Genomic DNA, 24308 nt, shown 5'->3' with positions numbered 1-24308 from the left:
CTTTTTCTCGTGCGTAATACCACTATTTTAGGTACAAAATAGGTTTGTGATTAGTAGCACACAGGAGCACCGTGTGGTCGGCTTTTGCAGTACCTGTGATTAGTACCACCATATGAGCAGGACCATGGGATGATAGCTAACATGGTTCTGTCTTGCTTGTGATTAGTACCCACTATATGAGGAACACCACAGGATAGGGGAAGGTCCCTGTGGTTAGTACTCTTATATGATGAACACCATAGGTTTGCGTTACCTGTAAATGGCGCCGCAAAGTGAGAAAAACATAGGTCTGTATTATATGTTGAATTTCATAAGCTCTGAGTAGTACAATGTGTGGAATACCGCAAGTCTCTGCTACTTTTGATTAGTACCGCAACAGGACAAATACCATGGTTCTACTTTCCTAGCGATAAGTACCGTTATGAGGGGCCGATAACTTCGATTTTGGACCTCCTTTTGACTACACGCATAATCGATTGTATTAATGCTATAGCAGTAGTCCCTTGGTCAGTAATACTATTGTCACGTCAGTTTATGTGAATGTGAGGCATTGCGGGTCGCATCCACTGATTGTTTTAATTTCTTGTCCATCCTTTCATTCTTCATTCTCACGCTTTGAATTTTGGTCAGTGGAGAATTTTAGACTTTTAATATGTCATTCCATTTCGTCTCATTTCGTACCATTAGGAGCCGATGACCACGATGTTAGGCCCCTTTAAACAACAATCATCAATCAATCAATTACCGTATTTCTCCGAATCAAAGATGTTTTCTTCTCTGAATCTGATGTGAAAAATCAGGGGTAGTCTTGCATTCGGGTTCTAACCTTGAAAACACCACTGGCCCACGCTAATCATGCTGCTTCCCTTCACCCTAAGCATGCCTTAAACTCTGCCGTCAACATCTGTGTCTTTATTAGACCTACAAGTTACATCGCTAGCCACAGCAACCGGTTGTACTGTCTCTCTCTATAGCATCACTAATTCTCAGGAAATACTGAAGAGAGAATGACATTCTGCTTGGCAGGAGACACTCTCAGTGTGGGCGACCAGGCAAGCGACAATCCCCTGAAGAGATAAAAAATAAGTCTCTGTATTAGCCTGTACAAAAACATTTCTCAAATCAGCAGAATGGCATCGAAACATTGGAGCCTTCGAATTCTTAGAAAGGCCACGTTTTGTGTTGCATCGATTTTGAGACCCACGACTACTCGATGGCAGAGTTATGACGCATCTACTGTATCTACCTGACAGTAAAATTAAGTTTTATAGACAGCACTAATATTTTCCTGATGGATCATGCGTTGAATAGGTATTGCCTGCAAATCTTTAACGGGTTCTCTTCGATATTATCATGGCAATTTTAATTTAATGGTCATTAAACTCATGGAGATAAAGAATTGTGCAGCCGCAAGAAAATATGGCATAATTAAAGCCAATATTCGGCGTTGACGTGAAGACAAAGATAGTTTAAAATGCGTACTGTATAAGAAAGGCATTCATATGATTTTACAAAGCACATTTTAAGCTTTTATTATTATTATTTGTTTATTTATCTTTTTTTTGGGGGGGGAAGAATGTAGGGCTGTCCTGCATTTGGGGTCGTCTTGGTTTTGGAGAAATATGGTACTTGACGCAGACATACTGCAAGACTTTGATGTGCATTTTCATTCTGAATAGAGTTGGTATTCCCCAACTCATATCATTGCATGGTCATGTAATCCAAAGAAATTTATCCTGTTTTTCGTACGCCATTGTTTCAAAGCATTTTGTTCTTGCACATCAGCTTTTACTTTTACAAGCTGCCTTATGTCACACCAATACAGATAGGTCTTATCGTGACGGGATTAGAAAGGGCTAGGATTGGGAAGGAATTGGCTGTGGCGTTATTCAAGTTTGTCCCAGCGTTTGTTTAGTGTGAAAATGGGGAAACCACGCAAAGCAAAATTCATGACTGCTGAGAGTGTGGTTTGAACCCATTATCTTCCAAATGCAAGCTAGTGGCTTTGAGCCCACTATCTCCCGAATGCAAGATCACAGCTGTGCACTCCTAATCGCATGGTCAACTCGCTCGGTCGCATCAACCTTTAATTGTAGAGCTGCTTTCACATGTGAGTGAAGTTGGAGTATTAGTTTATATGAAATTAACCCTAATCTTGAAACTGATATTGCTGCTGATATTTGACTTCTTGTTTTCAGTGCTGTAATGCTTTCCTATTCTATTATCCTCAGGATTGTATAGCTTTTGATTGCCGTTACAGGATTCCAAGTAAAATGTTGAGTGCTTTCTTTCTTCATGTCATCTTTTCTGATCTTGATTCCAGTTGAAACGGGAAATCCAGCGATGTGAAGAGAAGAAGAGGTTGAATATTAAACAGTTTGTTCTTCAAATCAGAGAAGAACTTTCTGATTGGTGGGAAAGGTGTTGCATTGGACAACAGGAAAGGGAAGCATTCCAACCTTATTACACAGATCGCTTTACAGAAGATATCCTCGAACAGCATGAGGCCGAGGTTGAGAAGATGAGACATTATTTCAATACTAATATGTAAGTATAATGTTTAAAGATATCAATTGGTAATATATTACTGTATAAATGATATCCTACAATTCTGTACTATAGCTCTAAATATTTTTCTTCAAAGTTGTGTAGCTAAATGCTGCTTCATACCTTATGCCCTGAAAACTGCCACAAACTACTCTATGGCAATACAGCTCCATCATGGTTATTACTTGACCTCAGAAATTTCATTTCTGCAACCTGGAGTCTGCTGTTATCCCTTCTATTGATGGTTGAGACAGGATGAGATCTGGAATGAAAAGGTCCGCACAGACATCCAAGTCAAAACACTCAACGGAATTCTAGCAACATCAATATTATGGTGGTTTGGTCACTTGGAGACGAGGATCTGAAGAGTGCGGGAGTAAGAAAGGATCTGGAGGGAAAACAACCCAGCGGCAGCCCAAGGACAAGATAGATTCCCCAAATAATAGATGATCTGCAAGAAAGAGTGGAATTATGTGAAGAATTACTACTGCTTCCATATGTCAAGCCTTGCAATAGCTCACTTGGCAGAGGTGCGGTCAGAGTTAAGATAGTTCATAGTGATCAAAGGTTCGAATGCCTTGCAAGTATTTTTTTAATTTTGCCGCCAGTTGCTTGGGATGTGGTAAAGTTGCATACTGGAGAGCTTCCACAGCCTTCTTTGTTTTGATATGTTTACCGTGCAGGGTTGGTTTTTTTCCACGGACTCTGTGCCTCAAGGGCAGTGTCCTGAAGCACAATATATTTGGTTGGGGATTCAACGTGGAAGGAGAACCAGTACCTCATCTGCTATGCTAACTATGGGACGTCAATCAATAAATCAGCATTTAGGGCAGTTGCCCAGGTGGAGATTTCAGATTTGTTGTTTAGATTGTTCTTTTTCTTAAATAATTGCAAAGGATTTTTAAATTTATTGAACATCTCCCTTGGTAAATTTTCCAATCCCGAACTCCTTTTCCTACAAATGAATATTTGTCCCAATTTGTCCTCTTGAATTCCGGCTTCGTCTTCATATTGCGATCTGTCCTACTTTTAAAAACACCACTCATACTTATTTGTCTACTAATGTCATTCCACGCCATTTCTCCACTGGAACATAACTTTCTCCCAAGTCTTCCCTGCCCTAATTTTGCAACATTTTCGTAACGCTACTCTTTTGTCGGAAATAACCCAGTTATTCCAGTTCTCGAATCAAGTCATTCTGGTGAAGTTCCCATACACTGGAACCATACTCTAGTTGGGAGGAATGCCCACCTTAGTTTCTTCAGTCTATCTTGTCAAGTCATTTTTATCCACACAGCAAGCAAGAATGTCTGGCTCGGTAATGCAGTAGTGTGTGTGTGTTGCGGGGTGGGGGGCAAACAATTTACAGACAAGAAAAAGTACCAGGTTTCTTTACTCTGGCTTTCATTATTCTATCATTTACAAAGGTAACGTCTGTGACATTTTTAAATATCTTTTTGGAGTACCAAACCTACTCCATTTCGTGCTTCCTTTCTTTTACCATGCTAGTAAGGTTTGTAACCTCTTCTTGATAATTTTGAATTGGTCACTTTCCATTTTGTCTCGCTCCATCCCAGTATATGAAGCTTCCTTCTTTCCATCATATCTACAGTCTCTTCACTCTTGCCTATCAGTTATGACTAGGGCTCAGATCGATATGCTCGATAAAATCTCCAGGTATGCTCGAAAACCCTGTGTTATATGCTCGATAGATATGCTCGAAAACCCATTATGTGCTCGATAGATAAGCTCGAAAAAACATTATAGGTGGTTAAATATGCTCAAAAAACACCGTTAAAAACTATAGAGAGGAAAGTGAAACTAAAAAACCAATAACATATCTTTATATACGCGCTTTATTTTCTAATTGTATGTATGATACACGGAAGATAGGAAAAACTAGAAAGGTTCCACCTTTTCAATACAAAAATGTTATAGGTTTATTTATAACATGTATTTGCACTTGGGACTAGTTTCGACGCTGTTGCGATATACTCGCATTCAAGTTTTAAGTATATATATGAGAAGTTTTCTTGTAAAAGTTACAGTTTAAAAGTTCATTTACAACATGTGCAGAATTAGGTGAGTCATTGAAGTAGATCTACATTGCTCTGTACAACAAGAATTTTTTCTGTTTTCTGTTTTGAATGATTTTCTTAAATCCGTCAATAAAAGTTTCAATGATGAGAACGATCTTTCGACGTCAACTGACACGAGAGGTAAATACTTGAATGATGCTGCTTCTTGTGCAGAGTAGTTCAGAAAATCCTCTGACGGTGCAGACTCGCCACGCAGCATCCTCTCAAAGTCCAACGCTGCACTCCAACCGGGATTTCGAGCCAGCACGAACTGCAATTTTTGTTTCACGGTTTTCCCAGTCTCTCCAGGCCACGAGTCGGCTTCTTGGATGACTCCTTGTATTGTAGCGACCACTTCAATCTAACTCCATCGCGATTCCAACTTTAGGATGGCCTCAGGAATGACGCTCTTGTAGGCTTTAATGAAAGTCAAGGATGGCATCAAGCCCTTCATTTTAAAAGCAGCCTTAGCTTTCGTGATGTACTTGCTGTCTGCCTCATCAAACGTATTGATCACCTGGAAAAAATATAAATGAAAATCATTAGCCGAGGAGAATAACTGAGAAAATTACAAAATTAGGCGCCGTATGATGGCATGAAGATAAAAGGTATGAAAAGAATGATAGAGAAAACCTCAAACGAGAAGATTTTAAACATTTCAACTAGTCTTACCTCTTCAATTGCCCTATGATTTTCAGCGTAATACAAGGCCGCCAGTATCCAAGTTCCCCATCGCGTCAATATGGGCTCAGGAGGTAAAGGGAGCTCTGGACGCATCCACTTGAAGGCACGGATGCGAGAAGGAGCCTTGACGAAAATTTTCTTCCCTGAGGAAATTATGCTGTTCACGCTGGGCGATTTTTCGCGCAGCTCCTCAGCAACTCTGTGCATTGGATGGGCAAGACATGTAACATGTATCATCTTCGAGTAGAGAAGCTTGAAGGTCTTTCCAGCCTTAATCATGTAGGGAGCAGCGTCCGTCACCAATGCGAGTACGTTGTTTACCTCCTCATCTGAAAAGGTTGGCCACAGCAAGCCTGAAACAGGAATGCCTAAAATGAAGGGTGAACCTTTCAGTTAATGGGATTCTGACATGTCGTACGACTGTAAGAGATATTTAACTATCAGAACTGTCAGTCTTCACTTAGCATATGTAGAATGCATTGAAATTATAGCAAGGCTGTACTTATTCTTCTTTAACAAAACACTCAAAAAATAAATTAACAAAATATACTTACGCAGAGCTGCTTGCACAATGGTACCATGGTTTGTCACATCTAGCTCCCTGCACAGAATTAGGTGGCCCTTCCCCGGTTCACTGGGACTGAGTTTTCCAACAATAACGTTGGCGATATATCTTCCACAACTGTCTGTGGTCTCGTCGATAGATAACCAAATTGTGTGGCTCCCGGTGTTGTCCCTGATTACGTGTAGAACCTGGTGAAGAAAGTACCTGAATGAATATTCTTCGTGGAATAAAGGTATTATCAAGAGATTACCTTCATTACGACAGAGCCAGATCCACGTTAAAATTACTTCTAAAATGTTTAAACAAGAATGGGGAATACGGCAATCGTGCATGAATTCATACCTTTTCATACTCTGAAGAAACAAAATTTTTACGTAGGGTCGACTCATGAGGCAACTCTCTTCCTGCAAAGTCCTTGATGAGAGCTCTAATCTCAGCATGTTCGACCTTGTAGAGGGGTATGTTGGAACTTAAAAACGCCCTACAAACTCTGTAATAGAACTCGTCAACTTTTGCTGAGTGCCCACTTGTGGCTTTATGTTGAGAAATTGAAAACCCTTCGAAATCTTGATCTGAAAATAAATAGGTAGGTACGCATAAGTGAGAAAAAATACATTGAATGAACAAAAATAAAGCATTGTGGACTATAAAATGATTTTCAAATATTGCAGTAGAAATACGAGCACGCTCTCAACGATCCCATGAAAAACCAGCAAATCCAGACATCAGTTTCCGTCTCGGAAATGTAAAATCTGAAGATCTAACGGGTCTACACTCCGAATTCTTAGACTTCTCTCTACTTACCTAGTAGGTAGGCACCATATGCTGCACATATGGCTTACTTGAAATTTCAACTGTTTGACCAGTAATATCTTTAAGAACGTAGATGTGAAAATGTCTATAAGAACTTACCTCTTTTTCGCACATTTTGCAGAAAAGAATTTTCCCATCAGTAGAAAACGAATCAGGGTCTTCCTTTGCACATCGTCGGAGTAAAACACTCAGAGATTCCTTAACGTTAGGCATCGCGTACTTGGAAATCACAAGAACTCGATAGGTACGTGCGGATACGATTACGAACTGAGAATAAAATGCAGAAACTTCACTTGACCGGGTCGGATCTTCCACCACAGCATGGTAAAAGCCACCTAAACAATACTGGTTCCCAAACTAGGCACACCACTAATATACCTCGCATTTCAAAGTGAAAGGATGCTTGGGGCTTCCAGAGCTTATCTGACCAGTCGCACTCTAATCCGGCAGAGGCCAATTAGGGCATGTGAATGACCTCACTAAACGTTAAAAACCTGCAGTTCTATTATTTGCACCAGATAGGCTTTTCTATAATTATTTCCGTTTTAGAACCTTAAGGATGGTCAGTGCCCGAATTCGAGGGGGGGGGGGGAATTCGAAGAAAACAAACTATTTAGATGAAAACCACCAGAATATGCATTTATATGCTTCTATTTTGAAAACCACGGTTTTATGCATTTATATGCTCGATCAATTTAAATTCTGTTGGTCCCAGAGAGACGAAAATACTACTGGAAGGCTTCTTTCATTGTGTACTATTCAAGAAAAAAATATGCTAATATATTCGAATCCGAGCCCTAGTTATCACGTTTAGAGTTCCTACTGTTTTTGTTTGTACTTCAGTCCAGTTGGAGTATTTTATCTCTCATTGATATTACTTCCTGTATTCTTAGTATTATCTTCAAACCCTGGAGATTTGTTATTCGTTCCAAGGGTAATTGGAGTTTGGCCTAAATTTGGTTTATTCTTCCATTTCTTCTTTGAGGTGCGTTCCTATATTGAAAACAACACAGCACTCTTCTGCTGACCTGCTGAGCCTAACAACATCGGAGGATTTTCTTTCTTTCAGGGTTTACTCCCTTAGCCTTTGAGGATCTCCTCTTTCCATAAGGCAATGGGTTTCTTCTGTACTATCCCCTGATGGATGGGTTGCCTCCTCCACCAGTTAATGTGTATTGTCATCTTTCATTTTATGCCTTTACTACCGTTAAGGTCTTCACAAGTTTCTCTGTGCACGGGGCCCATGTTACACCCCATGGGACTGGGTCCCCATCAGACCGTGGCTGCTACCATAGCTTCGACTACAGTATGGTTGCCCACCCGCACGGTGTGGACGCGCCTGACAGGATTTATCCATGTAGACACAGTTCACCTGTGACATCTCATGGACTGGGTTGTGGAGGCTGGGCTGTCTGATGCCGGCTGCAAGGCACTGCAGTAATTCTAGAGCTTATTCATGCAGAGTCCCGACCAGAAGTGGAAGGGACGCTTTTATTAGATCATAATCAATCAGTCGGCTTGTTTGGTCCATTTGCCTGGGTGACTGAATAACTTTGGGTTGATGGCACGGTCCTCGTACCAGCAACGCATTATAAACTGTTGATAGGTTCTGTGCATACCGGGGTTATGGGGAATCTGGGTTAAATTCCGGAGAGGGAGCCTGGGAAACTGCGACCACATCCAAGGAATTGAGCAGGTCCTCAAATTTCCCACTCGGCACATAGAGGTAGTGACGAAAAATTACATGGGACTCTTCCAAGGCCCTATAATTGGAACAAGTTCACTTAAAATCCTTTGGGTAACCATTCGGGAGCAAGTCTGGTGGCAGCATCTGCGACAATTCCAGCTGAAATATCGTATTTGAAAGTTATTGTGATTTAAATGCTCGTAGTTGTATATGTGTCCTACACTGTCGGTTCATCGCTCATCTCTGTCTAACTGGCATGGTTCGACGAACATGCTGTTGGTGGTGGCAAGCTGAAAGCTTGTGGTTCCTGCGCGCCGTAGGCGATGAAATCCTACCGTGGTGCTCTTTGTCCAGTTTTGAGTTTGTCCCATACGTTTACCTTGAACTAATTAGAGTGCTTAAGGCAGGCAGGTTGTGCCTGAATACTATGTGCACGGAATAATGAATTAGTACCTCGGATCGATTTTGTTCGTTTTTGGAACATGAGGTACTGATTAATAGGGACGGGCATTCGTATTGCGACATTAGAGTTGAACATCTAGGATCAGTCAGAAGACGGACTGATGCAAAAGCATTTGCAAAGTATGTTTTCATTAACCAAGGATGAGAGAGGTACTTTCCTGATTCTCGCCATAACTATGCCAGAAAGCAATCTTCCGAAGTTCCTGCGATGACTCGGCGGGTGGCTTTGGGGTGAAAGTATTAAATAAGTAAATAAATAAAAATATAAATCAGTATGTGCTAGCTTCAAGTATGCAAACTTCCCTGGAACTACCAAGTGTCAAGTGAACAAGTGTCACCCTTAGTTATCGCCACGTAAGGCAATACCCCAGAAAGTAAATGACGCCACCCGATGCTCTTCTTTTCTCTTTTTTGTAATGGCTGATCACTGCTGCCAACCTGCCTGGTTACATATTAAAATCACCAGACATAACCATAACAAACTAACCTCAATGTAAACACCGATAATGAATGTTTCCATACCCTAGTAAATGATAAAAGTTAAGATGAAATAAATCAAGATATTCATAATTAAGTCAGTTTCCACGCTCAATGAGGAATTAAGGAAATGAACGCACTTTCTCACTCAAATTAATGTTCCATATAGCTGTCTTTATTTTGATATACAGTAGGCGTATTATAACCATATTCTTGAAAAGAGGGGCATTTTGAACGATGTAATTTATTTAATAAGTTTTGGCGGTGTGATTTTCGAAAGTTGCAGGCTGGTTATATCTTCAAGCTTATCCAGGAAACGTATAGGAATACTAACGTGCCAAGCTCAGTGAACGGAAATTAGGTCAGCTTTCAAGTTCACTGCGGATTTGAAAATAATAATGTTATAAGTTCTACTGCCAAAATTTCATCCCGCAAGAGTTATTTCATGTACCGGTAGATCTAGACACGAGACTGGCGTATTTGAGCACTTTCAGATACCACCGGACTCAAACCCACCAACCTGAGCTAGTCATACATTCTCTCCTCCACTCGCTTAAATTAATTTTAAACATTTCCTGCCTTTAATGTTGATTGGACCAAGCTATTTATGATTCTGAGGATGATAGGGATCAGATACCGAGAATGAAGAATTGTCTACAATCTGTATAAAAATCAGTCTGCAGTGATAAGAATCAAGGGCTTTGAAAAAGAAGCAGCAATCCAGAAAGGAGTGAGGCAAGGCTGCATTTTGTCCCCTCTCCCTTTCAATGTTTACATAGAACAGGCAGTAAAGGAAATCAAAGAGAAATTTGGAAAGGGAATCACAGTCCAAGGAGAGGAAATCAAAACCTTGAGATTTGCCGATGATATTATTTTATTTGAGACTGCAGAAGATCTTGAAGTTGCTGAATGGTATGGATGAAGTCTTGGGTAACGAGTACAAGATGAAAATAAATAAGTCCAAAACAAAAGTAATGGAGTGCAGTCGAACAAAGGCAGGTGATGCAGGAAATATTAGATTAGGAAATGAAGACTTAAAGGAAGAAGATGAATATTGTTACTTGGGTAGTAAATTAACTAACGATGGCAGAAGTAAGGAGGACATAAAATGCAGACTAGCACAAGCAAGGAAGAGCTTTCTTAAGGAAAGATGTTTTTGAAGACTTTTGTGTGGAGCGTGGCATTGTATGGAAGTGAAACATGGACGATAACTAGCTCAGAAAGAAAGAGAATAGAAGCTTTTGAAATGTGGTGTTACAGAAGAATGCTGAAGGTGAGATGGATAGATTGAATCACGAATGAAGGGATACTGAATCTAATTGGTGAGAGATCGATTTGGCTAAATTTGATATATAAGTAATAATAATAACAACGTAAACGTTTCCACCTTTTCAATACTAAAATATATTCACAAAATTATAAATTACACGGTACTAGTTTCGACCCATCTAGAGGTCATCATCAGCCGTATGGGAGCAAAGATCACTTTCGGCGAAATCCTAAGAAAATGTTATTTTAAAGAATAACAAGTGAAATGAAATGTTATTATGGTAATAGTTAATAATACAAGGAATATACATACTAAGAGGTTTTTAACAAAGAATAAAGTATAAATGGGGTGTTGTAAAAATTATAATCATGGAAATCAGTAATTTCTTGTATTGAAATGACATATAAAATTATATATGGCTTAGGAAGAGGGCTTAAGGTGGGGCTGAAGGGTGCGGGAGAAAGTATAATTGTCTTGGAAAAGTACCTTTGATTAAATTTAGGATTGAGTTTCGGTTGGCTGCATTATTGTTTCTGAGGAAAGTGATAAATAGATCGAAGAGTATGTTGGGTTTCTCTGAGATGTCATTGAGATTGTGACTGGCATTAAAGTATTGGTCTAGGTGTATGTACTAATTTTCCATTATGTTGAGTAAAGGGCCCTTGTTTGCTAATACGAGGATGTCCATGTCTTGTTCAATATTGGTGAAATTATGGTTATAATCTTGCATGTGTTGGCCGAGGGCTGAAAACCTGTTGTATTTTATTGCGTTAGTGTGCTCGTGGTATCTGATAATGAAGTTTCTCCCGGTTTGCCCAATGTAGGTTTTTTTTACAGGTGGTACATTTGATCCTATAAACTCCTGATTTTAAAAAACTGCTGGTCTTGTTGATGTGTGAAGTATTGTATAAAACGTTCATGTTCTTATTGTTGGTTTTGAAGGCTATTTTAACGCCTTGTTTCTTAAAGATGTTGGTTAACTTGTAGATATCATTGTTGAATGTGAAGGTGGAAAATGTTAGAGGTTTGGTTATTTCTTTTTTGAGGTTAGTTTTTGGGCGATGTTTGTGTTTATTGATTATCCTTTCTATAAAATGATTGCTGAAGCCGTTGAATTTTGCGATTCCGCGGATTGTGTTGAGTTCGTTTTTTAGATCTTTATTGGACGTAGGTATGCTGAAGGCTCGGTGAACTAGGCTGTTGTATGTGGCTCGTTTGTGGGACTGGGGGTGCACTGAATCTTGGCGAATGGTGGAGGCTGTTTGAGTGGGTTTTCTGAAAATTTTATAACTGAAAGAATCTTCCTAAGCCATATATAATTTTATATATGTCATTTCAATACAAGAACTTACTGATTTCCATGATTATAATTTTTACAACACCCCATTTATACTTTATTCTTTGTTAAAAACCTCTTAGTATGTATATTCCTTGTATTATTAACTATTACCATAATAACATCTCATTTCACTAGTTATTCTTTAAAATAACATTTTCTTAGGATTTCGCCAAAAGTGATCTTTGCTCCAATACGGCTGATGATGACCCCTAGATGGGTCGTAACTAGTACCGTGTAATTTATAATTTTGTGAATATATTTTAGTACTGAAAAGGTGGAAACGTTTAAGTTATTATTATTACTTATATATTATTCTCAGTTCAATACGGACCAAAAACATGAAATTCATAATCGTTAATTGGCTAAATTTGACGAGAAGAAGAGATAGAATGAAAGGACACATCTTAAGACACCCAGGAGTTGTGTAGTTGGTTTTTGAAGGAAGTGTAGGTGGTAAGAACGGTAGGGGTAGACCAAGGTATGAATATGACAAGCAGATTAGAGCAGATGTAGGATGCAATAGTTACGTAGAAATGAAAAGGTTAGCACAGGATAGGTTGGCATGGAGGGCTGCATCAAACCAGTCTATGGACTGATGACTCAAACAACCCATTCTGATGTACACATTACTAAGACTGTATTTTTAAAGGGATGGGGAGGGGGGAGGGGAAAGGCAGAAAGAATCTAGATTGTATAATACATTGCAATTTCTATAAGTTCAAGGACTTGCCGCATAGGACATATCTGTCCTTCCTTTTAATAATAATGCTGATAGCTTTACATCCCACTAAGTGCTTTTACGGTTTTCGGAGGCGCCAAGGTGGCAGAATTTTGACCTGCTTGATTTCTTTTACGTGCCAGTAAATCTATGGACATGAGACTGATGTATTTGAGTACCTTCAAATACCACCGGACCAAGCCAGGATCGAACCTGCCAAGTTGAGGTCAGAAGGCCAGTGCCTCAGCCGTCTGAGCCACTCGGCCCGGTGTCCTTCCTTTTGCTTGGATGTTGTCTTCTTTCTTCAATAAGCAGTATGGGATGGGGGCACTTTAAACATATTTTCAGTTTGCAACTTGGTGTATCTCAAGCTTACAACATTAAGGAAACCCAGGAAAGGTACAGGGATGCTAATGAGTCAAATAATATTACTAAATTTTTACATATATATTGGCTTAAATCACATGAAAACAGGTTGTAAGGCAAGAATGGGATAGGAAAGAGGGCTAGGACTTAAAATGAAAATAAGCGGCTGTTGCCTTAATAAAGGTACAACCACAGCATTAGCCTGAAATAAAAATTAGGGAACCACAAAAAAAAAAAACCAACACCAACAGCAAGTAGCCTACGCAGTGGCCTCCATGGTATGCACTAGCCAGCATCTTGGTAGGTGTGCTACGTACCAACTGATGAGCCCAACCTAGCACACGGGAGCGAAACGCTGGCAACCAGGAATGAGTTCGCTGGAAAATGTATAATGTCCAATAATGAACCATTTAAATTGGCATTATAACTTCAGACCTGGCTACTGTAGGGCTTGAATCAACCATCTCCTGAAAGCAAGCTCACAGCAATGTCATTGAACTGCACAGCCAGTTCACTCAGTTTCTTATGACGCGTAATAGGCCTACCACATGGGCTTGCTCTCTCCCAAATTACACAGTTTCAACTTCTACCACAAAGCGACCCACTTACCTGTATATGGATCTTCAGTTCTTCAATTATACATATATGTAAGAACATTATGTATCTTAGCAAAATCTGATGATGATGCTTGTTGTTTAAAGGGGCCTAACATCTAGGTCAACAGCCCCTAATGGTACAAAATGAGACACATTGTAATGACAATTTAAAAGTTCAAAATTCTCCACTGACCAGAATTTAAAAAACAGGATGATTAAGAATGGATGGATATGAATTTAAAACAATCAGTGGATCCAGTTCAGAAACTATCATAAACAATAGTATTACTGACCAAGGGACTGCTTCTAAAGCACAATCCTGAATCGAGGATGCGTGTTGTCTAAAGGAGTCCGAAATTCAGGTCAACAGCCCCTCATAATGGTACTTACCGGTAGTAGAGTAGAACCATGGTATTTGTCATGGTGCGGTACTGATCAGAAATAGTGTAGACTCACTGTGGTCAACACATTATGTTACTACTCACAAGTATTTACTTTGGACAGGTAACAAAGACCTATGGTGTTTCTCACATAATGGCGCCACTCATAGACAACACAAACCCATGGTGTTCCTCACCTAAGTGAACTAATCACAGGTGCCGGTATTCCCATGGTGTTCCTCCCATGTTGCCGCTGATATAGTGGCACTAATCATAGGCAACGCCCAGACACTTGGTGTTTCTCTCAATGGTACTAATCACGGGTACTGGAAAACCCATACTCTCACTTATGTTGCTACTAATCACAAACCTATTGTGTACCTAACATAGTGGTACTACTCACAAGTGAAGGCGACCCATGGTGTTCCAAGGCCAACTAGATATACAGGCCATAAGGCTCCCCCTCCACTTCGGGCGCTACGTCACACTAGTCGCCAGCCGCTTCACTTCTCGCCAGTGACTTATAAGCTGATCTGAACTTCGCAGCAGTGAGGCTATCGATGGTGTTGAATGATTTAAACGTGTGTGAACATTGTGAATTATGGCCACGTCGTGTTGTATACCTGGTTGTAGAATAAACTACAGTTCAAAACAGCCTAATATTTCAGTGTTTAAATTTCCTACTGGCGTGTTTCGGAAACAAAAGTGGATCATAGCTATCCATCGAACCGAATTCATCCCTTCAGCAAGCTCAGTTGTGTGCATAATACACTTCGACGAAGTTTCGTAATTAGGGACGATTCCGTTAAAAGACCTGATGAGTCTCTTTTAACTGTAAAACCTAACCATTTAAAACTCTCAAACGATGCTATTCCTAAGTTTTAAAATGTGCCTGCCTATCTGTATAAAAAATCTTCCAACAACGAGCAAAAATCCTATTCAAAGACAAGAAGAAATTGAAAAACGGGAAGAGGAAAGAAAGAAAGAAAGCTGAGGAAGAATATGACAGGATCAAGGACTTCGACGACGTTCAGGGTAATTTCAGTATTAAACGCAAATTAGATTTGGACAAAGTTTCCGTCAACTTTAACAGCCAAAGTCTGTATTTTCAAAATGTATGTGACTGAGGAAAATATTCCGAAAATTGGTACTTCCTTAACATTAACCGAGGCTCTTGATTTTAAATCCATTAAACATGATATTTTCATGAGTTATAACCCTGATATACGTGCATTAGGTGATGGGGGCAAGATATTAAAATGGTCAAATTAGAAAAGTATTTATAACTTCCTGTTTAGACCTGCTCGTAACTCAAAAGTGACTGTCCACGACAAAATAGAATCTGTACACAAAATAATCGATGAAATTGAAAGTGAAGTTAATGAGTGTATCATTACTGATAAATTATATTTTTTTAAGGAACAGTTAAATATAGCCTTTGCAAAGAAATTATCTTACTCCTGTATTCTAATAACATGGTTCACTTCAATATTTTTCGCATTTCCTGGGGCGTAAAAGAAGATAAGACAGTCAACGTTTCTTACAATGCCCCACTTGGTTATTCACAGTCTTTTACTGCAAAACTAGGCACGGGAAATTCGGGTATTGATGATTCACATTGGAATTACTTGAAAAAAGAAACTAAAATTGTTAAAGGAGCATGAAATATTTTGTAACTTGTTGAATGGAGTCTACATAAAACGTGAGCTGAACTATAAAGGAGGAAAGGTTTTATTTTTGTTTTTGCCAGTGGCTTTACGTCGTACCGACACAGATAGGTCTTATGGCGACGATGGGATAGGAGAGGCATAACAGCTGGAGGGAAGCGGCCGTGGCCTTAATTAAGGTACAGCCCCAGCATTTGCCTGGTGTGAAAATGGGGAAACTACGGAAAACCTTCTTCAGGGCTGCCGACAGTGGGATTCGAACCCACTATCTCCCGATGCAGGTTCACAGCCGCACGCCCCTAACCGCACGGCCAGATCGCCCGCTAGGAGGAAAGGTAGAGCGAGTTGCTTTTAGTAGTAAAAGCGGAGAAAATAACACTACATTAGCTACAACTGCACAAACTTTTATGTTGTCATCCAGTCTTGAAAAAAATAAAGACGTTGTTGATTTGTTTCCATGTAAGAACCTAATATGACATTTCTTAGAAGAACTAACTTTGCAAGTCTTTAAAGTATTAACAGATAGTCCTATAGCTTATAAGGTAGAATGCATAATTTCTAATTATAGCAGGAAAATGTTTGAAAAGCTGTGCAAAAGCAATTTACAAACCACTTTTCAAAATCCATTTGACGAAACACACACACACACAAAATTGTTTGATACTGGTCATTTATTTAAAATCTTAATAAATAACTGGCTTAATCAAGCTGACAACTTATCCTGACTTTGACAACTCTGAGTCAGACAAAAAAATGTCTGAGTCTATCTAGTGCGGCCTTGGCTTGCTCCTGCCCTGTACCAAAAGGTGTTGTACCAGACTCTTTTAGAGCTACAAAATGTAAACCTGTATACTAATGTTTTTACATGAGGATTCTCAGAGAAAAATTCTGACTTCGCTTGTCAACAATGTTCTGGAAAACGAAAATGTTTAAACATGCTGTGATTAAATAAATAGTTTTAAACATTTCGTTGACAGATGTATATACATCTTTTGTAATATATTATTGAATAACAATAGAAAAGTTACCGTAGATAAACTCATCGCTGAGAAGAAGAAATCCTCAGGAAAATAAAAATGTATAAACTGAGACCTTAGGAATTCTTAGGTAAGTTTTAAGTTGCAGCTTAATTTCTAAGAAAGGTTTCAGACTTTTGTTGTGAATTGCCATCATGCATTTTCCTAGTAACATTAAAACTTTTTGTATACGTATTATGCGTTCTAATCTTTTAAAGATACCGTGTTGAGTTACAAGTGACAGATGTCATCATAATTTTACGTAAAGAAATGTACATGTACTGCCCTTCCAGTTTTCTCCCCGCATAAAACTCCTGTAGTATACAAGCCTAAGTAAAGCCACAATTGAAGGAGTGTTCAATTTTATCGTTAAGGTTGAATAAATGAACAATATCATGGTGAAAGTGAGAGCGGGCCCTACACTGCCATGCTGAACGCCAGCCACTAGCGTGACGTCACGGTCCGAGCCTTGTGGCCTGTCTATCTAGTGCGGCCTTGGGTGTTCCCCACGTGATGGTACTAATCACAAGTAGTTTCCTGGTTCTAGTTCAATCATCGCTTCGTCACCCCTTTTAGTCACCTCTTACAACTGGCAGGGGATACCGTGGGTGTATTCTTCGCCTGCGTCCCTCATCCATGGGGGTGTGTAACAAATCTATTTGGGAAGAAATACTTTCATACTGTATCTACATCATAAAGAAGTCATGTTGTCATAGCAATATGCAATGAAATAACCATAATTTACTATATTTAATGTTAGTTTATTTATATTTTAAGGGATATGTAGTAATAATAACAACAAAAGTATGCAGTAAAAAATCAATATATGGTAATTTACATATCACGAGCCATTCCATGGTCACTGAATTACAAAGCAGAGGGTATGAATAAACAAACAATAATAAACACGAGTACTAGTATTTAAAAAGCAAAGTCATCTCCGTCCTCCCGATGGTATCACCACCTTGACAATGGCAAAATACATTTTGCTGGGTGTTTTGGAGGCTCGCGTGTTCAAATGGTCCTTAGAGCTACGCCGGCGGGAGCATATGCTCCTGGTAGGGCCACACAAGCCGGACAGGTCTAAGGTGATGATCCAGGCTAAGAGTGATACCCTGGTCCTCCAGGTTGGGGGTTGGTGCATGGGGCTAACAACTTCACCACCATGAAACTACATATTGTTCAGAAACCAAATCAAGATAACCGGACGGTCCTAAACTTACGATGACTAAAGCGTGCTAAATGACAACGATATGGATATATCGAACATAGAATGTGAGAAGTGTCTTTCAGGCTGGGACTAGTAGAAAATTGTAGGAGGAATTACTTAAATATAACATAGATGTGGCAGCATTACAGGGGATAAGATGGAAGACAATCGAGGTGGCAGATCTACAGCACTACCTTTTGTTCAATAGTGGGGAGGAAGAAAATAGAATAGGAACAGGGTTTATGGTCAAGAAATCGATCAGTCATAATGCGACTGAATATGAAGCAATAAGCCTCAGACTCTGACGGTTAAGATTGAAAAGGAGATCTGCCAACATATCACTAATTAGTGTCCATGTCCCAACAGAGGATGCCGAAGGGGAAGAGAAAGAACAGTTCTATGAAAAAATGGAGCATGCATATGACAAGTTGCCCAAGTATGATTTTAAGATGTCCTAGGGGATTACAATGCCAAAGTAGGCAAAGAGAGAGAAAACCACCCAGTGGCAGGATATCACAGTAAACACCAAGAATCCAATGAGAATGGATGGAATTTGATTGATTTTGCCTTTAGCAAGGAGCTGGTAATTAAGAGCACATGTTTGATCCATAAAGAGACATGGATATCACCGGATGGTCTGACAAAGAACCAGATAGACCATGTGCTGATAGATGCACGACATGCCTCCAATATTATGGATGTGAGAAGCATGTGTTGTGCAGACAGTGATTCAGATCACATACTAGTGAGGATCAAGTTCCAAGAAAGACAGGGACAGAGCTGAGCAGAGCAGGGTCTGTACTGTAGAACTGTTAAGGGATGAGAAGAAGGAGAAGAGTATAGAAACCAGATGCAAAGAAAACTACAGATGGGCAGAAACAGGAATATGGACATCAATTAAAATGTGGGAAGAAACCAAGCTAGCAGGAAGTACTTGGAGAGAAAAGGAAACGGAATAGAAATAAATGATATGACGAAGTGGGTAAGGTTCCTAGAAGAGAGAAATCTGGACCGACAAAAAATGCTACAGAGACCCACTCAAAATGATATGGCAGTTTTTAAAGAGAAACTGTGAATAGCAAAGACATTGATAAGGAGCAAGAAAATAATAGAAGGGAGAGATTGGATGAAGTGCAAAAGAGATTTGAAAACAAACAAGGTAGAAAATTATTCCATGGGGTTGGACAAGTAAAGAAGGGATATCAACCTAGAGTGAATATGCTTAAGGATGAGACTGATAGACTGATTGTTGGGAAAGAACGAATTCTGGAAAGATGGGCAAAACATTTCGAAACATTATTTTCTGTCAGACCAATAAATGAACAAAAAAGAAGAATCGGGTAGTATGGAAACTTCAGAGAGAGATGAGTGTGAGGGGGAAGAGAGGAACAATGAGAATGGAGATGAGGATGAAGACAATGTGAGATCACCATCGGTTGAAGAAATAAGTGAAATTATAAAACAATTGAAGTACAGTACAGCCCCAGGGAATGACCTCATAACTGCAGAAATGGTAAAACTGGAGAAGTGTTGGTGAGGAGAATACATGAGATAATTAAAAAGGTATGGGAAACAGGTAAAATGCCAGAGGACTGGACACTAGCAAATATGTTTGCCCTATACATAAGAAGGGGTCACTCATGCAATGTAAGAATTATCGAGGTATATCCTTACTGAGTACAGTGTACGAAATCCTCTCTACAGCCATAACAAAGAGAGTTAGTAGTAGAACAGAAAGAATTATAGGGGAGTACCAAGCTGGTTTCAGACCTGGAAGATCGACGACGGACCATATTTTCACCACGAGAATGACTCTGGAAAAGACATACAAATACAATGTTAGACTAGGACATCTTTTTATATATTTTAAACAGGCCTAGACAAAGTAAAGAGATAATTATTGGAAACAATGAAGTATTTTAAATTCCCACAAAAGTTAATAAAATTGACTAAGGTGACCCTGGAGAACAGCAGAAGTCAGGTAAAATACAGGGAAGTCTGTCAAGATCTTTCAGAACTGATGAAGGCCTAAGGCAAGGAGATCCCTTATCACCAGTGTTATTTAATATAGTACTAGTGAAAGCTGCAAGATCAATAATTACTAATCCAGGTGGTAATATTTACAATAGACTGATCCAAGTTTTGGCTTATGCAGATGGTGTGGTGATAACTGCTAGGAGTAACGAGGCACTTACACTGTCAAAAATCAAATCAAAATCTCTTTATTTGCAAATGAGGTGTCTACCTCGGTGGCAAATGGTACACTAAAATACATTATTGTCAAGCACTAAATTTTAAATTAACAGGAGACGAATAAAATTTTCCTAGAATACAATATTATACAATTTACGCTAATAATTTTTTCTATTAAACACACACATCATCCTTAATAAATTTATATTGTTTACAAAATTCTACTGATAATATCTTACAAACTTAGTCAACTCATATACAGTACGGTATGTGAAATTACTTCTAATAATACTATACAACTGGTATAAGATTAAAATTAACATTGAATTTATTTACATATTTATATTTTACCCATTTTGGAACCTAAGTAGCATAACGACCTGCTGCGTCTTAACCAGAGCCCCTTTTGCCACCACTTTTCAGAGTTCCTGAAGGGCCTTCACAGCTACCGTAGCGGTCCCAGGGCCCTCGAAGTCCCCACTGTACTTCACCCCTACAGGCAGTCCCCTACTTGGGCTGTCCAAACTCCTTAGACCAGGGGATGGAATTAATTTAATCACACACATTTATTATTTACAATATCCTGCACTGGTCGAATGCCCTCTAACATTTAATTTATTATCTCTGTTGCTGTTTATTCTCTTCTTGAATATCTGTACAGATTTTGGAAAAGGATCAAACACTACCCCTGGTAAACTGTTCCACTCCTTCACGCCCTTCCCAATGAAAGAAAATTTACCCCAATCGCTTCTGCTAAAATTCCTTCTAATTTTGTACTTGTGGTCAGTTCTACCAATATAATTATTTTCCAACCGAAGCCTCTCACGGATATCTCCCTATGCTTCTTCTCCTGTATAGGCTCTATATAATCCTATAAGTCTAGTTTTCTCCCTTCTCTTACTTAAAGTTTCCCACCCAAGTTCCTTTAACATTTCTGATACACTACTCTTTCTCCTGAAATCCCCTGTTACAAACCTTGCTGCTTTCCTCTGCACACCATCTAGTTCTTTTATTAGGTATTCTTGGTGAGGATCCCAACTGTTTGCATATTCCAATAATGGACGAACCATACTTAAGTAACATTTTTCTTTTAATTCTTTGTTGCATCCTTTAAGTAGCCTCATTATGACATGTAACGATCTGTATGCTTTCCCAACAACGTCATCAACATGACCCTTCCAGTGCAAATTACTTTCAAATCTCACACCTAAGTATTTGGACTTGCCATCTTTTGGGATAACTACCTCATCCAAAGTATATTCAAATTCAGTTTTTAAGCTCCTGTTTGTAAAAGTTGTAACAGTTGATTTGGCTCCATTAATCTTCATATTATTTTCTTCAACCCATTCCTGGATACTGTCAAGGTCCCTTTGTAATTCTGAACAATCCTCAATGTTATTTATTTCCCTATAAACAATTATGTCATCTGCATACAATCTTATTTTCGATGTTATATTGTTCCCTAAGTCATTTGCGTATATTAAGAAAAGTAACGGACCGATTATACTACCCTGTGCAATTCCCTTCCAGACTTTCTCTTCCTGTGATATATTATTTCCTACTTTGACTTTCTGAACCCTTGAATTTAGAAATGTTCTTATCCAACGTATAACCCTTACGTCCAATCCTATTCCCTCCAATTTCTTTAATAATATTCCATGTTCCACTCTATCAAAGGCTTTGGAAAGATCTATGGCTATGCAATCTAACTGGCCTCCTGAATCTAACTGATCTGATATGTCCTGCTGAAATCCCACCAGTTGTGCCTCGCAAGAAAATTTCTTTCTAAATCCATACTGGCTCCTCATGAACCAATTTTTATCATCACATATCCCTCTGATGTACTTTGCTATTAAACTCTCCAGTATTTTACAAACTATACTGGTCAGGCTGATTGGTCTGTAGTTCTCTGGTTTCCTTTTATCACCCTTTCCTTTATAAATTGGTATTATTACAGATTCCTTCCATTCCTTTGGTATCACACTATTATTTATGACATAGTCAAAGAGAAATTTTAAATAAGGCACTATATACCACCCCATTGTCTTTAATACCTCCCCAGTAATTTGATCACTTCCTGCTGCTTTTCCTTGCTGAAGCAGTTGGATTTCTCTGAAAATATCTTCATTTGTGAATGAGAAGCTTCTTGTTTCCCTCTGTCTCTCTCCCTCTCTATCTTCTGTTACGGTTTCCAAGTCCTGACAATCTTCTACTGAATCTCGGAATTCCCTACTAAAGAGGTTTGCTTTCTCAGTATCTGTTAAATAGTGTTCACCCCCTTCTCCCACCATTGTAGGAATTTGGATTCCTTTTCCTTTTTGATTCCTAATATATGAATACAGCTTTTTCCATTTCCCTTTGTGGTCATTACCCTCTTGAAGAATGCCATTCATATAATTTTCTTTTGCTTCCTTTTTCACTCTATTCAGTTCCCTCATTAGTTGTTTTCTAGTTTCTCTATTCTCCCTACCTTCTTTGATTTTCCTGTTTACTATTCTACATTTTCTTTTTAATTTTCTTATTTCCCTTGTGTAATAAACAGGGTCTGAGGTCATTTTACCCTTCTTAACAGGTACAAATCTCTTCTCTCCTTCCCAAATTATTCCTTTAAATTTAGCCCAAAGTGTATCCACATTATTCCCTTCACTTATCCAACAACTGAATTGTGATTTAAGGTAAGTCCAAAATTCATCAACTTTAGTTTTTCTGTATAATTTCTTGTCTTTTGTGACCCTCTTATTAAGCATTTTTGGTACGAGTCCTACATCCATTATTACAGCCTTATGGTCACCTATTCCTTCAATTACCTCAGTTTTATCAACAATTTCCCATGGTTTAACCAAGAATACATCTAGCAAGTTATTGAGACGAGTTGGTTCTTGTACTACCTGTGTAAATCCTCCCTCCCAAATTAACTTATTTTTCCTAGTTTCTGTTCATGGGCTTCACTTGCAGCTCCATTCCAATCAACTTCAGGCAAGTTTAGATCTCCCCCAATTATTACTGTATCATTATTGTTTTTATGAGTATAATCTATTATTTTCTCAAATATTTCCATATCTCTTTCCTCTCTTCCAGGCCTATATGTTCTTATAATTCCCACCTCCTTCATATTATCACAAACTAATTTTATCCCTAATATTTCATCCCTTTCATCAGTAAACCATTCATGCGAACAATAAGTTTCCTTCACCAGAATAAATACCCCTCCTCCTTTTTTATCTCCTCGGTCTCTACGATAGACTGTATACCCTTCTGGAAATACTTCTGTATTACCCACCCCTTCTCTCAACCACGATTCCACTCCTATCACCACATCCGTCTCATAAGATTCCATCAATGTACCGAATTTTAATTGTTTATTTACTACACTCTGACAGTTTACCAAGAGCAATCTCAGACCTCCTTCCTCCCTAAAACTTGACTGTTGCAATTGGGTAACGTTTGACTCATGAGTTGAGAACTTCCCTGGAACCCAGATCCTTGTACATAGATCTTGATTTAAGGGTCTGGGTTTTCTGGCAAGTTTCCCTGTATGTGCCAGTTTAGTGGTATGGGTTTTCTTAAGTACCGATTAGTTTGCAAATCTCTGTTGATAATTGTAGCAATTTGTCTACAGAGAGTTGCTTTTCCATTACCATTTAGATGTAACCCATGTCTAGTGAACATTTGCCTGCCAAGACCTAAAGTATCTACTACATAGACATTTCTAAAACTCTTACATAATCTCTTGATTTTTATATTTACATCATGTACAGCTTTGTTCACACATGAGTCCTCTAAAAGGTCATACCTGGGTGGCACATTTACTACAATTACTTTTAAGTCTTAAGGGAGCTGAAAGATGCGGCTGGATCTTTGGGTTTAGAGATAAGTGAGGCTAAATCTAAATAGCCTATATGGTAACAAAGAGAAGTGGATGATTACACCTTTGAAGCAGTATATCTAGGCTCAGTAATAACATCAGAAAATAAAGTTGAGACAGATATTGCATTAAGGCTGCCAGTAGATCCTACAGAGCACTGTACCCTCATCTGAGAAGTAAAAATTTGAAAACTGACTCTCTGCAAAACAATAATTAAACCAGTACTTATGTATGGGATTGAGGCATGGGTATTGACTGAGGCCACAGAGAGATGATTAAATGTGTGGGAAAAGAAAGTACTGAGGAAGATATTTGGATTGGTGAAGGAGGGAGATTTATGGAGAAACAGAACAAATGAAAAAATAAGATTATTGT

General features: G+C 38.9%; 1 protein-coding gene across 1 annotated transcript in view; it reads left to right on the top strand.

Moving 5' to 3' along the window:
* LOC136877626 (protein regulator of cytokinesis 1) overlaps positions 1-24308 on the top strand; it is a 367851-nt gene that overhangs the window by 207092 nt on the left and 136451 nt on the right. Inside the window, exon 8 of the mRNA XM_067151812.2 lies at positions 2324-2547. Within this exon, the coding sequence (XP_067007913.2) occupies positions 2324-2547 (224 nt within the window). The remainder of the gene's footprint in view (positions 1-2323; positions 2548-24308) is intronic.

The sequence above is a fragment of the Anabrus simplex genome, chromosome 7 (assembly GCF_040414725.1).
Source record: "Anabrus simplex isolate iqAnaSimp1 chromosome 7, ASM4041472v1, whole genome shotgun sequence".
NCBI classification, from domain to species: domain Eukaryota; kingdom Metazoa; phylum Arthropoda; class Insecta; order Orthoptera; family Tettigoniidae; genus Anabrus; species Anabrus simplex.
Note: the sequence above shows the minus strand (reverse complement) of the source record. Positions and strands in the feature narration are given on the sequence as shown.